Source organism: Scatophagus argus, chromosome 17 (genome assembly GCF_020382885.2).
Source record: "Scatophagus argus isolate fScaArg1 chromosome 17, fScaArg1.pri, whole genome shotgun sequence".
NCBI lineage: Eukaryota > Metazoa > Chordata > Actinopteri > Scatophagidae > Scatophagus > Scatophagus argus.
The window spans coordinates 22,212,516-22,230,450 of NC_058509.1; the positions used below are offsets into that span (position 1 = coordinate 22,212,516).

General features: G+C 42.4%; 1 protein-coding gene across 3 annotated transcripts in view; it reads left to right on the top strand.

Moving 5' to 3' along the window:
* Positions 1 to 17,935, top strand: part of vars2 (valyl-tRNA synthetase 2, mitochondrial) — a 48,020-nt gene that overhangs the window by 26,843 nt on the left and 3,242 nt on the right. For all 3 annotated transcript variants that reach the window (XM_046417071.1, XM_046417069.1, XM_046417070.1), the window contains exons 22-29: positions 289 to 357; positions 5,062 to 5,140; positions 7,929 to 8,059; positions 8,890 to 9,042; positions 9,682 to 9,948; positions 12,418 to 12,529; positions 12,701 to 12,903; positions 15,242 to 15,391. In XM_046417071.1, coding sequence (XP_046273027.1) covers positions 289 to 357; positions 5,062 to 5,140; positions 7,929 to 8,059; positions 8,890 to 9,042; positions 9,682 to 9,948; positions 12,418 to 12,529; positions 12,701 to 12,903; positions 15,242 to 15,391 — 1,164 coding nt within the window. The remainder of the gene's footprint in view (positions 1 to 288; positions 358 to 5,061; positions 5,141 to 7,928; positions 8,060 to 8,889; positions 9,043 to 9,681; positions 9,949 to 12,417; positions 12,530 to 12,700; positions 12,904 to 15,241; positions 15,392 to 17,935) is intronic.

The following is a 17,935-nucleotide window of genomic DNA, read 5'->3' on the forward strand; positions in this document are numbered from 1 at the left end:
GCCGACTGATGTGCCCTTGAGCAAGGCACTTAACCCCCCAATATGCTCCCCGCACTTGATGCTGCCCACTGCTCCTGCATGTAATTTGGCCAGGTGTTGCATGTGTGTGTTCAACTAAGGATGGGTCAAATGCAGAAGACGAATTCAGTGTGTGTACGTAAAAATATATATACAGTCAATAAAGGTGATTTTTCTTCTATTAAGTAGGTAACAACTGAGACAGTTGTTTGTTCGCACAAGATGTTTTTGTTGTTAACTATTTCTCCCTTGTTTCTTTTTTCCACTAAGCGGCTTCAAGAAAAAGTGAAGAAGAAGAGCCTTGATCCCAGGGAGCAGTTGATTGCCATGGAAGCACAGGTCAGCTCCCTTCTCTCCTGTCTGTTCCTGGCTAATAGATCACCCTTGTTATCTGTGGAGATTCTCAGTCATCCAGGTCGTATTCACTCAAGGAGTTAAAGCAAGGCGTCTGAACTTGTGAAGATTGGCTTGAAGACATTTCGCTGCTAATCCAAGCAGCTTCATCAGTTCTGAAAAAACTGACTGGTGGGGAACAAATATATACCTCTTGGTGGGAGTGACTAAGTGAAACCAACTAAAGCAAAGGATCTGATAGTCCTGCAGATTTGTCTTTGTAGTTGGACGGCCAGTGATTGGCCCCGTGTCTAACGACTGGCTAATGGCTGTGAGAATGTTAATGAGTTCGGGTATGACTGGTTAACGACCTATTGTTGTTATGGCTTTTATGTGAATTGGGGTGAAACTTCCTAGGTATGGATGGGAGGACAGCATTGTAAGTGCAAGAGAGATGATGTCTAAGTCCACCACCTCTGTTAAGTGAAGGTTTTTCCAACTTAACATAGATGGCTTCCTTGACCCCTCTTTCATACCACCTGTCCTCTCTGTCAAGAATGTGAACATTGTGGTCATCAAAGGAATGTCCCTTTTCCTTAAGATGTAAGTGGACTGCTAAGTCTTGTCCTGTGGAGGAGGCTCTCCTGTGTTGTGCCATTCTTCTGTGGTGTGGTTGTTTTGTTACACCAATGTAAAGATCAGAGCATTCCTCACTGCACTGGACTGCGTATATGATATTGCTCTGTTTTTCCCTGGGGATTTTCTCCTTGGGGTGGACCAGTTTCTTTCTCAATGTAATCATTGGTTTGAAATGGACCGGGATGTCATGGTTGTTGAAAATTCTTTTTAGTTTTTCTGATAATCCTGATACGCAAGGAGTGACAATGTTGCTCCTCTTCCTGTTATTGTCCTTTTTATTGTTGGTGGGTCTTCTTTTTGTGGCTTTGGTGAGTGCCCAGTTGGGGTAGCCACATGTTTTTAGGGCTGACTTGAGGTGTTGTTGTTCCTTCATCTGTCCTGCTGAGCTGGTGGGGACTGTCTCAGCTCTGTGATGTAGGGTTCTGATGACTCCCATCTTGTGTTCCAGTGGATGGTGTGAGTCAAACAGTAGGTATTGGTCTGTGTGGGTGGGTTTCCTGTATACTTCCACATTAAGGCTTCTGTCATCCTCAATGTGAACAGTACAGTCCAAGAAGGCTAGATTGTTTTCACTGGTGTCCTCCCATGTGAACTTGATGTAGTGGTCCACTTCCTTAATGTGATCTGTGAATCGTTTCACTTCCTGGGTCTTGATCTTGACCCAAGTGTCATCCACATATCTGAACCAGTGGGAGGGAGGTGTTCCAGGAAAGGACATCAAAGCTATTCTTTCCACCTCTTCCATATACAGTGGTATGAAAAAGTTTGGGCACCCCTGATCATTTTCAGGATTTTCCTTTATAAATCATTGGTTGTTCGGATCAGCAATTTCAGTTAAATATATCATATAGCAGACAAACACAGTGATATTTCAGAAGTGAAATGAAGTTTATAGGATTAACAGAAAGTGTGCAATAATTACTTAAACAACATTAGGCAGGTGCATAAATTTGGGCACCCCAACAGAAAAATTACATCAATATTTCGTAGATCCTCCTTTTGCAGAAATAACAGCCTCTAAACGCTTCCTATAGCTTCCGATGAGGGTCTGGAGTCTGGTTGAAGGTATTTTTGACCATTCTTCTTTACAAAAAATCTCCAGTTCAGTCAGGTTTGATGGTTTCCGAGCATGGACAGCCCGCTTTAAATCACACCACAGATTTTCAATAATGTTCAGGTCTGGGGACTGAGATGGCCATTCCAGAACGTTGTAGTTGTTCCTCTGCATGAATGCCTTTGTAGAGTTTGAGCAGTGTTTGGGGTCGTTGTCTTGTTGAAGTATCCAGCCCCGGCGCAACTTCAACTTTGTCACTGATTCTTGAACATTGTTGGCAAGAATCTGCTGATACTGACTGGAATCCATGCGACCATCAACTTTTACAAGATTGCCAGTACCTGCACTGGCCACACAGCCCCACAGCATGATGGAACCACCACCAAATTTTACTGTGGGTAGCAAGTGTTTGTCTTGGAATGCTGTGTTCTTCTTCCGCCATGCATACTGCCCCTTGTTATGTCCAAATAACTCAATTTTACATTCATCAGTCCACAGCACCTTATTCCAAAAGGAAGCTGGCTTGTCCAAATGTGCTTTAGCATACCTCAAGCGACTCTGTTTGTGGCATGTGCGTAGAAAAGGCTTCCGCCGCATTACTCTCCCATACAGCATCTCCTTGTGCAAAGTGCGCTGAATAGTTGAACGATGCACAGTGACACCATCTGCAGCAAGATCATGTTGTAGGTCTTTGGAGCTGGTCTGTGGGTTGAGTTTGACCGTTCTCACCATTCCTCGCCTCTGCTTATCAGAGATTTTTCTTGGCCTGCCACTCCGGGCCTTAACTAGGACTGTGCCTGTGGTCTTCCATTTCCTCACTATGTTCCTCACAGTGGAAACTGACAGCTTAAATCTCTGAGTCAGCTTTTTGTATCCTTCCCCTAAACCATGATGTTGGACAATCTTTGTTTTCAGGTCATTTGAGAGTTGTTTTGAGGCTCCCATGTTGCCACTCCTCAGAGAAGATGCAAAAGGGAGAACAACTTGCTACTGGCCACCTGAAATACCCTTTCTCATGATCGGATTCACCTGTGTATGTAGGTCAAGGGTCAATGAGCTTACCAAACAAACTTTGCGTTCCAATAATTAGTGCTAAAGGTACTCAAATCAATAAAACAACAAGGGTGCCCAAATTTATGCACCTGCCTAATGTTGTTTAAGTAATTGTTGCACACTTTCTGTTAATCCTATAAACTTCATTTCACTTCTGAAATATCACTGTGTTTGTCTGCTATATGATATATTTAACTGAAATTGCTGATCCGAACAACCAATGATTTATAAAGGAAAATCCTGAAAATGATCAGGGGTGCCCAAACTTTTTCATACCACTGTACAGGTTGGCCACAATAGGAGACACAGGTGATCCCATGGCACAGCCATGCTTCTGTCTGTAAAAATTCTCCTTATACTGAAAGTAAGTAGTGTTCAGGCAAAGGTCTAATAAATCGCAGATGTGGTCTGGAGAGAGATTGGTTCTGTCCTTAAGTGTGTTGTCCAGTGAAAGGCATCTTTTTACCATCTGTGTGGCTTCTGAGGTGGGGATGCACGTAAACAAAGAGGTGACATCAAAAGAGACCATGGTGTCCTCTGGGTTCCATGATGATTTCCTTGACTTTGTTCACAAAATCCTGGGAGTTGTGGATGTGATGAGGAGTGTGTCCCACTAGTGGCGCCAAGATGTTGATCAGGTGTTTCGCCACCTTGTATGTGACCGAGTTAGTGTTGCTGACAATGGGTCTGAGGGGGACTCCTTCTTTGTGTATCTTCGGGAGTCCATACAAACGTGGAGTGGCCTCTGCGGGGTAGAGCTGGAAGTAGAGCTTGCGGTTGATTATTTGCTCTTTTTCCAGTTTTTTTTTAGATAACTTATTAGTTGTTGTTTGTATTTGCTGGTGGGATCTCTCTTCAGCTTCTCATATGTTGCTGTGTCACTGAGGAGGGCGTGGTAGTCCTGTGTGTTGAGGATGACAGTGCACCTTCCTTTGTCTGCAGATAAGATCATGATGTCCTGGTCTTTCTGCAAAGAAATTAATGCTTTATGTTCCTCTGTGGAAATATTAGATGGGGGTACCTTGGCACTGGAGAGGGTGGTTGTGACCTTCATCCGGAGTTGTTCAGCTTCAGTCTCAGTCAGGTTGTTGTTTTTGATGGCCGACTCAGTGGCTGTTATGAGGTCTACTACTGGGATTTGCTGTGGTAAAATGGCAAAGTTGAGTCCTTTGGCCAACACATCCTTTTCTGACTGGGTCAATTCCCTGTCTGAAAGGTTCTTCACCCACTTCTCTTGGATGTGTTGTTGTTCAGGTGAGTGGTCCTGTCTCCTCCATGTGTGTGTGTCTGTTATGTTGGATCTAGAATAACGATACAGGAGGTTAGATCTCTATCTTTACTTGAGGTTAGATCTCTATCTTTACTTTACTTTATTTTATATTTTTATTCTTTATTCTTTATTTTTTATTTTATTCTATTCTCTTGTATTTTTGCACAGTTGCTAAAAGGAGTGTTGTTTTTTTCATTTCACTGTGGATGCACATCCACATGTGACAAATAAAGAATTCTGATTCTGATTCTGATTCTGATTTGAGTTTTTGGAATCTGAGTTTTTGTCTCTCCTTGCCCTTGTTGAATGGTCTGGATTTTTGTGGTCGGTTTGGTGACTTCATCCATCACTTGGATGGGTAGAAGGGTGGCCAGCTGTTTTTTGGTATGTTTTGGTCTGTAGAGCATCTATGGTGAAATTGGTCTGTCGTATCCTCTCGTTGAGGAGCTGGCTCTGGGCTCTTTGTAAGATGGTGTCAGCCTTGTGTCCCTTGACGGTAGATGTGAGATGTAGGATTTTTGGTGTCAGCTTCTCCTGTCTGCATCTCAGGTTGAATCGTAGGTGGTTCCTGTAGTTCCTGGAGGTCTTCTCATTTTCCCTCACCAATCGTAGGGTATCTTTCCCAAAATGATTGGCAACATATCACCCTTGTTACTTGCACTCTTATGTGTCTGCACCATCTGCTTCCCCACAGAAGAGAGATTTCCCGAAGGGGATTCCCGCATGTGGGACTGATGCTCTGAGATTCGCCCTTTGCTCTCACAAGATGCAGGGTGAGTGGACTCATCTCTAATCACTTTATCAGCTCAGAGTAAATGAGCGTGTGGAGCTGTGTGAATATCCAACACAGTGTTGCCGGAAAACAAGATGGGCTTTGTAGGACTGCACACATCCCATCTGCATACTGTGGACTGAACTTCAGAGTGTCAAATTCTTAAATACTTAAAGGGGCACTCCACTCTCTAAAGTCACAGACCTTTTTCAACTGTTTGTATTAGTGGGAATTCAAACCAATTGAATCAACACTGGGAGCTGTGCTAGTGAGGGTGAATTGTATAAGATATCTGTGCAACAATGAAATACAGGAAGTCTAACTGGAGTAACAGATTAATGCATTTAAAGACTTATCAGTTGCCAAAACACTAGCGAACTGTTAAAAATAGTCATAGATATGATTTTCTGGAAGGTTATCATGACAGCAGCAACCACACGACAGGTAAACATCATGGTGAGTGGTGCATTAAAGGATGCATCCTCATGCCTCACTCATATGCACTCACACCCCTGGATGATTGTATAGCTTCAATCAAAAAGCATTATGCTAAGTAGTTACAGGCAACCAACACAGGAAGAGATCAGACTGTCCAAATATCTGTCAATAGCCTGTCAACCCCTTGCAGCACATCAAAAAAATAGTGTTGTTTGTGAGTCCACCTGCCCTTACAGTCAGAATCCATCCTTTCATTATCCACAAAACATCCATTTATTGTCGTCCAACTTCACTAGTCTGCTGCCTTATCTTTTTCAAAATGGAGGAGGTAACGCTGGACAGACATATAAAGTGACACTTACGGGAGGTACCACTCTGTCTGAGGTGGTACCTCACTGAGCAACCCAGTTATCCTGAGAACTGATGAACTCAGTCTTGACTGAGCAGAAACTTGTGCATAGGACTTAAGCTGAGAAATTCTCACTCAGGGGCTGGGTTGAACTGGACTGGAGTTATTGCACTGACACTGTGTGTACAATACACTATGGGGAACATTGAATTTTGCTTTGCTGTGTTTTTATTTGCTGCGTTTTTTGCTGTTGCTTATCAGTATATTTCTGGGCATGGGTAGTTTGCTTGGTTTGCTGGTTATACGCTATAAAATGCACTGCTCGAAAAAAGTAAAGGGAACACTTAAACAACACAATGTAACTCCAAGTCAGTCACACTTCTGTGAAATCAAACTGTCCATTTAGGAAGCAAGGCTGATTGACAATCAATTTCACATGCTGTTGAATAGACAACAGGTGGAAATTATAGGAAATTAGCAAGACACCCCCAATAAAGGAGTAGTTCTGCAGGTGGAGACCACAGACCACTTCTCAGTTCCTATGCTTTCTGGCTGATGTTTTGGTCACTTTTGAATGCTGGCGGTGCTTTCACTCTAGTGGTAGCATGAGACGGAGTCTACAACCCACGCAAGTGGCTTAGGTAGTGCAGCTCATTCAGGATGGCACATCAATACAAGCTGTGGCAAGAAGGTTTGCTATGTCTGGCAGTGTGGTGTCCAGAGCATGGAGGCGCTACCAGGAGACAGGCCAGTACATCAGGAGACGTGGAGGAGGCCGCAGGAGGGCAACAACACAGCAACAGGACTGCTACCTCCGCCTTTGTGCAAGGAGGAACAGGAGGAGCACTGCCAGAGCCCTGCAAAATGACCTCCAGCAGGCCACAAATGTGCATGTGTCTGCTCAAACGGTCAGAAACAGACTCCATGAGGGTGGTATGAGGGCCTGACGTCCACAGGTGAGGGTTGTGCTTACAGCCCAACACCATGCAGGACGTTTGGCATTTGCCAGAGAACACCAAGATTGGCAAATTCGGCACTGGCGCCCTGTGCTCTTCACAGATCACAGTTCACACTGAGCACATGTGACAGACGTGACAGTCTGGAGACACCGTGGAAAACGTTCTGCTGCCTGCAACATCCTCCGGCATGACCGGTTTGGCAGTGGGCCAGTAATGGTGTGGGATGGCATTTCTTTGGGGGCCGCACAACCCTCCGTGTGCTCTGCCCAGAGGTAGCCTGACTGCCATTAGGTACTGAGATGAGATTCTCAGAGCCCTTGTGAGACCATATGCTGGTGCTGTTGGCCCTGGGTTCCTCCTAATGCAAGACAATGCTCGACCTCATGTGGCTGGAGTGTGTCAGCCATTCCTGCAAGACGAAGGCATTGATGCTATGGACTGGCCCGCCCGTTCCTCAAACCTGAATCCAATTGAGTACATCTGGGACATCATGTCTCGCTCCATCCACCAACGCCACGTTGCACCACAGACTGTCCAGGAGTTGGCGGATGCTTTAATCCAGGTCTGGGAAGAGATCCCTCAGGAGACCATCTGCCACCTCATCAGGAGCATGCCCAGGCGTTGTAGGGAGGTCAAACAGGCACATGGAGGCCACACACACTACTGAGTCTCATTTTGACTTGTTTTAAGGACATTAAATCAAAGTTGGATCAGCCTGTAGTGTGTTTTTCCACTTTAATTTTGAGTGTGACTCCAAATCCAGACCTCCATGGGTTAATAAATTTGATTTCCATTGATAATTTTTGTGTGATTTTGTTGTCAGCACATTCAACTATGTAAAGAACAAAGTATTTAATAAGAATATTTCATTCATTCAGATCTAGGATGTGTTATTTCAGTGTTCCATTTATTTTTTTGAGCAGTGTATATTTTCTCAGACTAAAAGTCTGACTGGCACTCTAGCTTAACAACCAGCAATCACTTTCAGTAACATTGCTTTGGGGAAAAAGTTGTACCTGAATCTATTTCTCTGCATTTATCAGGAGAAGACATCAGCCTATCCATCTCTCAGGTCCTGAGCTGCAGAAACTTCTGTAACAAAATGTGGCAGACACTAAGATTCACACTGAGAGTGATGGAAGATAATACATCACCACTGAGATGTCTGGAAGAGGTACAGGAAAGAAACATTTTTGTTTTAAGTTTTAGGGGAAATGAAGAATGTTCATGGGGTTGTGGGTCTCTCAGGGGATTTATTTCATTGTATATTATCCATGGCTGCCAGTGATTGGCAGTATACTACTGCCAAATAAAAAATAACACTTTGGTTGAAGTTTAATTTTTTCTTATTTTCAATGATAATGTTGCCTCTTGTACAGTAGTTCCGCCTGGGACTGGAAGACACAGCATAAGTATTGAGATGTGACTAGCCTAAGCTGCCTGGCTCTATCCAAAGATCAAACATCTACCTACCAACACCTCTGAATGAACAGTTAGTTGCAGCAACTGCATACGACTTCATGCAGTGCTGCTATACTACACACCACAAGCCCTCATTACTATAGCCAATGTGCTGTCCCAGTGGATAAATTTTTGTTTGTCAAGACATAGATTCAACATGTTTTTCCCACTAAAACCCCAAATTTCTGTACAGATTAAACAAGACACAACATGCTAATCAAGGAGATTTAGAGTTGTTTGTACGTGTATTCTTTTGATTCATACACAGCCTGGCTTGCTTTTTCCCTGCTTCCATGCTGAGATAGGCTTACCACATCACACTTCATACACAGACATGAGATATCAATCTGAACATGTCACATTCAAGCCAGTTACTGTCTTTCCTAAATTGTTAAACTATTTGTATCTGGTCTCATCTAAGGAAGGTTTGTATAGGGAAGTATCTTTAAGCTAAAACTGTTGTAGAATATTTATTGAATATATATACTATATAAATATTAAATATCTTGCCTTTTACAGTTTTTTCCTCTTCCAAATTTTTAGACAACCCCTTTGAGCAGCATGGACCAGTGGATATGTTCCAGACTCTACAGTACAGTAATACAGTGTGAGCAGGCTTTTGAAGCCTATGAGCTGCATACTGTCACATCTGCCCTATACTCGTTCTGGGTCCACAGCTTGTGTGATGTCTACATGGTGAGGACCCTAATGACAGGGACACATTGCCACACTGCATGTTACGCTGTAGCTCCTCTTCTAGAGATTGGGGTCTTTCTTTCTATGTCACACACATGGATTTCAGAAAAACAGACCTGAAAAATGATCTGTGGAAAGTCATGTCACGATCATATCCATGTCTCACAGCAGTTTCAGCATCTATATCTGCAGAATATGCTACTACATGAAAAAAAAAATCATCAGGTGACGGGTGGTATTTTTCCAGTATGTTTTCTCACTCTCACTTAATCTCTCTCACTCTCTCTGAATGAGGGGAAACACAAAATACCCAGTCTCTTTACTTTCTCATTACTTTCACATAGCATTACTTTGATGCCAAAAAAAGAAAGACAGACTAGAAAATAGATGATTGCTTTCTTCTTTTGTATTGGCTGTAATCTACTTAGTGCTCAGGCTAAAAGGGGTGCTATTTTTAGTTTTATTTATTCATGGCAACTTGTTGCCACCTTAACAGGGTTAGTCACATGGTGTCAAAGATTGATCTAAGGAGAGTAACCTAAATGTTTTAGATGAACTGACAGTAGGTCCTTCCTCGTAGGGATATCATTTTCTTCCTTATGTTTTTTTTTTGTATATGTTTTTGTGTGTGTGGTATAGGAATATGTGAAGCCTGTACTGGTCCATAAGGTTCACCAGGATGAGAGGGCAGTGGGCCAGGCAGACACAGAACAAAGTGGCTCATCAGTACAGGTGGCCTGCAGTGTCCTTTATCACTCTGTGTCCATGTCTCTGGCCCTGCTCTCACCATTTATGCCCTTCATCACTGAGGAGCTGTGGCAGAGACTCCAGCCATTCAGACCTGGAGCTACTGCCCAGATACAGACCAGCCTGTGTTTACAGAAGTACCCCTGCTCTTCTCAACTGGTATGACCATGATCAACTCTCCTCACGATCACAACAAAGAGTTTCCATCACTCGTTTTATGTATTGGTTCAAACCTGTTTGAAAAAAGAAAAACAACATAAAACGGATATTTTGCAGCAGTGTCTTGCTTACAGAATGGGTCAGGCCACAGCTTCAAACATTTTTTGTCACTTACCTCTACATTGAAAAAAATCTGTATCAATGTGACAATGTGACACATTCCTGTTTCTCTGGATAATCCACAGAACAAGTGTTAATCTTTCATTTAAATTCCCCTGTCTATCTCTTTCTCCTCTTTCCCTTATCTCCTCAGCTGTCACTATTCAATAAAGTCAAAAAAGACAAACCCTTAAAACAATACTTCACCTATGAGGTATCTACTTTTTAGCTAAATAAGATTAATAACTGTAATATGATGACCATGTAACATAACTGTCTAGGAGAAAGAGGACTAAATATTTTGTCTAACTTTGGCTCAGTAGCAGGCATTAAGAACTACATAGAAATAGCCAATCTTCTCATTGATGAGCTTGTTTGCTTACTTAGTTCATGTAGAGGCATCAGTATTGCATTGAGACTATTTCATAACTAGTTAAAAGTTTCTTTCTTTTCTCACTTTCTCACATTACAGATGTATTTCTGTTAACCTTAGTTTATTGTATGATTAAATTTTCTTTCACTCCCATGCAATTTTCATGCAGTATAGTGAGTGCACTGTTCACTTCTCCACTACCTGCTCTCTCTTCTTTAAGGACTCTTCACACATACTTTTACAGAAGGTTAAAATGAAGGAGTCCATTACCGTTTTAGTTTGTTTTGAAGCCACAGTGCAATTTAAAGTAATGTTATGGAATGTTAAATAACCAGAAAAAACAGAAACCATTTTTATAGAAATTTGGTTTATTTACAAGACAGACTTACTAAAAGTATGCTGTAGGATCAGACAAGTAAGACATGCTAGCTGTTTTCTACTCTCAATGGCCTATATGTTGATGTCACATTTTCTATATCTCTAATTGCTTAATTTGTTTTTCTTTTTTGATAAATGAAACACAAACAATCTACATGTACCAGATGATTTACTTTGTGTGGTGCAAAGATACACATCATGGTTCACTTATTCACTCAGAATAAGCATAACATGGCTTCAAAGAATAACTGGGAAAAATCAGTTGAATTTATGTCAGGTCAGACTCCAACCGCTACATATCTGTCAGGTAAGTGGTTACCTCAGCTGAAGAACATCTCTCTCGTCTCACACAGGTTGATTTAAAAATTGAAGGGGCAAATAACAGACAGCTATCTTATATATCAATCCCACCAGTATTTCAGGAAGGAAATCACCGCACTAAAAATGTTTTTTTGAAGTTTGTATATCCTGTCTGTTTCTTTTTACTGCTCTGTTTTCCTCCCACTCAAACACATACAGGTTGTGTGAATCAGAGACAGAGGAAAATTGGCCATAGAAATGATGAATGATGAAGAAATTAAGCCAATTCTATCTGGATTTATGCTGGAGAATCCACATTTTTATCATGTATACAGATGGGTGACAAATGAAAGGAAAACATAATGTGTTGTTCTACAATAAGCCTCTGGATTTCTTCAATTAAACTCTGGTGTGGTTATGAATAGCTTTCATAACATTATGGTGTTCTGTTTTTAGCATTATTTTGTTTTGGTAAACAGTTTTTTTTTAAGTTTCACCCGAAAACAGTGGCTATAAATACAAAGTAATTGGTTACAGGTAACACAGCTCTTTTTCCATTGTATGTAATTGGGTGGAAAGCTTGTAGGCAAACCTCCGTATAAAGGCCTCGCTGTGAGTGTTTGGGACATTTGTGGATAACCACCTGGGAAACTGCCAATCCCCAGATGTGCAGGGTCAGATATGATTCCACGCCCTAGTCATTCCAGGAACATGCAAGAATTATTCACTTGTGAATGAACTGACCTCACCTTGTTGACCTCGAGTTTAATCTGGCTAAGCAAGTGAATAGACTGATTTTTTATGAGATGTTTAGGGTGCTTTCACACCTAACCTTTGGTTTGGTTAAAATGTACTTGTGTAAAGTCTGTTTGCCCTGTTAATATGGTTTATTTGGACTAGTGTGAAAGTTGTTACTCAAAATGTGGTGCAGATCAAACAACCAATATTAAACTGCTTGAAAAGGTCTGTTTTCAAGCAGGCATGATTCCAAAACCTAAGTAACTAATTAATTCATCTACTGATCATGAAATCTTTTCAGAAAGCCATCTTATAATTTATCTGTATAAGACATATTTATTTATTCAAATCATTTGTTAAACAGAAAGCACTGATATTTTCGCTGGTTAAAAGGTCAAAAGCTGTTAAAATGCTGTTTTTGCATTGTGATCTGTGTACTTTGTTAGTGACAGCGATCCCTTTATGATTACCAGAAATGTTATATAAAATACTCTTTCTTTGTCATCCGTACATCCTGCCAGGCACACTGGCATTTTCCTGAAGTGGAAAGAGATTTTTTATTGATCCAGGAAGTGATCCGAGTGGCCCGTTCACTCCGAGCCCAGTGTGGCATGACCAAAGAAAAACCTGCCAGTAAGTCATTGACAAGCTAAAGTGATGAATGGTCTGCTAGATATAAATCCAGCTCTGATGCACAAAAAAAAAACAGCTGTGATTTATTGCCAATTTAATAAATGCATGGATTACTTAACTTGTGGTAAAAGTGGTTTTATCTTAATGTTGCTTCTGTGTGGTGTGTTTCAGTGTGGGCAGTGTGTTCACCAAGCCAGACCCAAGTTTTTCTTCAGTTTGAATCAGCTCTTCAAACTTTAAGCCGGATCTCCAACCTCCATATCTACTGTCCCCAAAGAGCAGACAGCCTCCACTCTGTCTACTCCACTCCTCCACCTAAAGGAAGCCTTATTGGTGTGGTGGACCACACATGTCACTTACATCTTCATGTTCAGGTCTGTATCAACTTTTTTCTGCTGCAGCCTCTATAAATTCAGCATCTACCAGTCTCTCAGTGCAGAGACTAAACCTTGGACATGCCTGAGTCCAAGGTTTAGTCTGGGGGTCAATCACAGCCCATGGTCAGATTTCATATGGCCCGCAGCTTCGCTCTTATAATATATTAGTAGTATTAGTATTGTAAAAATATCACCAAAACAAGCTACAAATTGGCCATGTTAATAACTAAATATGGCTGTCCTTTTACTGATGGTACATTTATCAAGGACTCTGTCATGAAAATGGTGGAGAACATTTTTCTTGTGAAGAACCAAGAGTTTATGAATGTTTGCCTGGCACGTAACACTGTGGCTTGGAGAGTTGTATCGTCAGATATTCAAAGACAACTGGGGGACAGGAGTGGCTTTTGATTATTTCTCATTAGCTTGCGATGACACTGGACAGCTACTGATTTTTTTTTTTTAAGAGGAGTTGATGACAACTTGAATGTAATGGAGGAGCTGCTTGACCTTCAAAGCCTTAAAGGCCAAACCATAAGAATGGATTTATTCGTTTCTGTTTGTGAAGCTGTTGATGATATGAAGCTACCATGGAGTAAAGTTTCTGAGATCGTTACCGATGGTGCGCCTGCCATGGCTGGTGAGTGAAGTGGATTGCCCACATTGTTCTGCAATAAAGTCAGTGAAGAAGGAGGTAACGCTGTTAAACTTCACTGTATAATTCACCAGCAGGCTCTCGGCGCCAAACATGACATCCAGGGGCTGAATACGGAGATGTAATACACTGTATTGCCAAAAGTATTCACTCACCCATCAAAACAATTGAATTCAGGTGCTCCAATCACTTCCATGGCCACAGATGTATAAAATCAAGCACCTAGGCATGCAGACTGCTTCTACAAACATTTGTGAAAGGAGGAGCTCAGGGAATTCCAGCATGGTACTGTGATAGGATACCACCTGTGCAATAAGTCCAGTCGCGAAATTTCCTTGCTGCTTAATATTCCACAGTTAACTGTCAGTGGTATTATAACAAAGTGGAAGTTACTGCATTGTGCCAAGTGTGAAGTTTGGTGGAGGGGGGATTATGGTGTGGGGTTGTTTTTCAGGAGCTGGGCTTGGCCCCTTAGTTCTAGTGAAAGGAACTCTGAATGCTTCAGCATACCAAGAGATTTAAGACAATTCCATGATCCCAACTTTGTGGGAACAACCCCTTTCTGTTCCAACATGACTGCGCACCAGTGCACAAAGCAAATCCATAAAGACATGGATGAGCGAGTTTGGTGTGGAAGAACTTGACTGGCCTGTACAGAGTCCTGACCTCAACCCAATAGAACACCTTCGGGATGAAGAATGAAGACTGCAAGCCAGGCCTTCTCGTCCAACATCAGTGTTTGACCTCACAGATGCGTTTCTGGAAGAATGGTCAAAAATGCCCATAAACACACTCCTAAATCTTGTGGAAAGCCTTCCCAGAAGAGTTGAAGCTGTTATAGCTGCAAAGGGTGGGCTGACATCAGATTAAACCCCATGGATTAAGAATGGGATGTCACTTAAGTTCATATGCATGTAAAGGCAGATGAGCGAATACTTTTGGCAATATAGAGTATTTGCTAAGAAAATGTTGAACTTCTTCGGCTCCACATATTTGTGTGAGCAGACATTGTCTGTCATGAACTTAAACAAGAAGTGATTGAGGTCGAGATTAAGTGACTCCTGCTTACATGACATTTTACTCATCTCAGCCACTGCCCTCAACAAGACCTGGCCTCTTTAGTGAAATCCAGATCTCAGTATCACCCTTGTCATGAGTGTCAGCAAGTTATCTGTTTCTTGATAAATCTGAAATTGAGTGTTTTGAATGGTAACATTTTTCACTATTAATAGTGAAAAGCCAAAAGCACAATTATGCACTTGGACTTAGGGCACTTATTTTATTAAACTCTTGAATAAGATTTAGTTATAACTGTTGACGTTATGTACCTGTAGATGTAACACAAACTATTACTTGTCAAAGACAAGAGCAAATTTCACTTGTTTTAAACCCCTGATCTACCTAAATCACAAGGATGCCATATTTCTCATTCAAAATCATATCTGTATCAAATACATCTAGTTATAACCCTACCATTATTAAGGTTGAAGTTTAAGTTGACTATGCAATGATTTTGCAGTGTTTTATGTAAACTTAAAATGCCAACTGGAATGGCATGGAATGTAGCCCTATCACCCACACTGACATTTGTGCACATCAGTGTACTGGTGTGTTCCACATGGGGATGATAAGGATGTTAATTATGTGTAAGATAGAGTATTAAATTATTTCTTCTCACAGAGTGGAATGAACATTGAAAAACAGATCCTGCAGCTCTCTCAGCGCAGAGACAAGCTTGCACCAAAGCTGGAGGAAATCCTATGCCAAGTCCAGTCTCCAAACTATCTGACCAAGGTTCCTGCTCATGTCAGGCAGCGGATAGGCAATAAAGTGAGTACGAGTTATTTATAATTGTGTATCATAGCTCTGAATAAGAGGAAAAGCTAATATTTTGTGTGTTTTCATGAACTGATGAAGCCTCTTGGATGAGAGGTGAAACGTCTTCAAAGACAAATAACTAAGTCCAGTTGCATTCGATTGAATTTCCTTGAGATAACCATGACCTGGTTGAATGAGAATATTCACAGGCATAAACAGAAAATGTTACACAGTCATGTTTCAAGAAGATGTCTCCTCAATGACCCCCTGACTTTTCCTCTAATGACATCCTTAGGTTTATGCTTTAGTGAAAAAGCTGAACCACTTTTGGAGGGATTGCCATAAAAATTAGTACATTCAATTTCCCCTCTTGTAAAAAAGTGGTCTCTTAATTTTTCATGTAGCACCATCATAAAGTCATAATTTAAATCTTTGAAGTAGTCTGGTTGATGATTAATGTAATAGTAACATGCTAACGCATTAAACTAAGAAACATGTTAGCATTATACGTTAACATTAATGTTGTAAACATTATATGTGCTGCACAAAATTTTCATTGAGTGTGATTTTATATACACATACATATATATATATGTGTATATAAAATCACGCATATCACACACATATACACACATATAGGGGTACATCAGAATCAGAATTCCTTTATTTATCCCTGGAGGGAAATTCTTGTTTTTACAGACATTGCACATGCAGTATTCCCGACCAAGAAAGGAGAAAAGTGCAGAGTATAAAAAATAGGATAAACAATAAAGATAGGATAAACAAAAACTAAAATCTCAAAGTACAGGTATTTACAAAAACTGTATTCAAATTTTTAAAGAAAATTTAAAATACAGGTATGTACATGTGTAAAAAAAAAAAGCCAATATGTACATTGTGAGTGTGAGTGTGTCCGTCACAGTGGTGAGTTTAACGGTTTGATGGCGACAGGCAGGAATGATTTCCTGTGTCGCTCTGTGGTGCATCGTGGCAGTAAGAGTCTTTTGCTGAACAAGCTCCTGTAGCCGATCAGCACATTGTGGAGAGGGTGAGAGGGAAAGTCCAGTATAGTTCTTATTTTGGACAACATCCTCCTCTCAGACAAAACTGTCAGAGAGTCCAGTTCCTCTCCCACAACATGGCTGGCCTCTTGATGATTCTATTGAGTCTGTTGGTGTCCCTCACCCTCAGGCAGCTGCCCCAGCAGGCAACAGCATATGTGATGGCACTGGACACCACCGACTCATAGAACATCCTCAGCACCGTCCTGCAGATGTTGAAGGACCTCAGCCACCTCAGAAAGTAGAGGCGGCTCTGACCCTTTCTGTAGACCATGTCCACGTTCTTGCACCAGTCCAGTTTGTGGTCTAAGTACACCTCCAGGTATTTGTACTCCTCCACCACCTCCACAGTGTCCCCTTTGATGTTGATAGGGGTCACTGGAGCCTTAGTCCTCCTCAGGTCCACCACCAGTTCCTTGGTCTTTGTCACATTGAGCTGTAGGTGGTTTTTCCCGCTCCATGTGACAAAGTTGTCCACTACCGTCCTGTACTCTCTCTCATCCCCCCCAGTAATACACCCAACCACTGCAGAGTCATCAGAAAATTTCTGAAGATGGCAGGACTCTGTGCAGTGCGTAAAGTCTGTGGTGTAGATCGTGAAGAGGAAGGGAGAGAGGACAGTCCCCTGTGGAGCCCCGGTGTTGCTGATCACTTCATCTGACAGGCAGCACTTCAGGCGTACATACTGCGGTCTGCCCGTCAGATAGTCTGCGATCCAGGACACCAGTGGGGCATCCACCTGCATCGCTGTCAGCTTCTCAGCCAGGTGTCAAACGCACTCGAGAAATCGAAGAACGTGATTCTCACAGTGCTTGCCGGCTTGTCCAGGTGAGTGTAGACTCTGTTCAGCAGGTAGATGATGGCATCGTCCACTCCAAGGCGGGGCTGGTAGGCGAACTGAAGGGGATCCTGAAGTGGTTGGACCATGGCCCTGAGCTGTTCCAGGACGAGTCTTTCCAGGGTCTTCATGATGTGTGACGTCAGGGCCACAGGCCTGTAGTCCTTGGGGTCGCTGGGATGCGGCGTCTTCGGGACAGGAACGAGGCATGACGTCTTCCACACCATGGGGACCCTCTGAAGACTCAGACTCAGGTTGAAGACATGATGGAGTACTCCGCATAGCTGGGGGGCACAGGCTTTCAGGACCCTGGGGCTCACACCATCTGGGCCTGCAGCTTTGCCTGCACGGAGTCTCTGCAGCTGTCTTCTCACCTGGTCAGCTGTGAAGGTCATTGTTGGGGTGATGGGTGGGGGAGGAGTGCATGTGGTACCCAGGTGAGAGTGGTCCACCCAGGCTTCTGGGGACGAGGTGTGAGCGAGGCCATCCAGATGGAATGTGGGGGGAGGGAGAGAGGCTGGAGTGGCCAGTTGCTGCAACCGTACTGCTGAGGAGTCGTTTGAAGCGTGAATTGGGGTCCCAGTGTCGAATCTGTTAAAAAACTGATTCAGCTCATTCGCCCGTTCCACACTGCCATCAACTCCTCCGCTGTTTGGC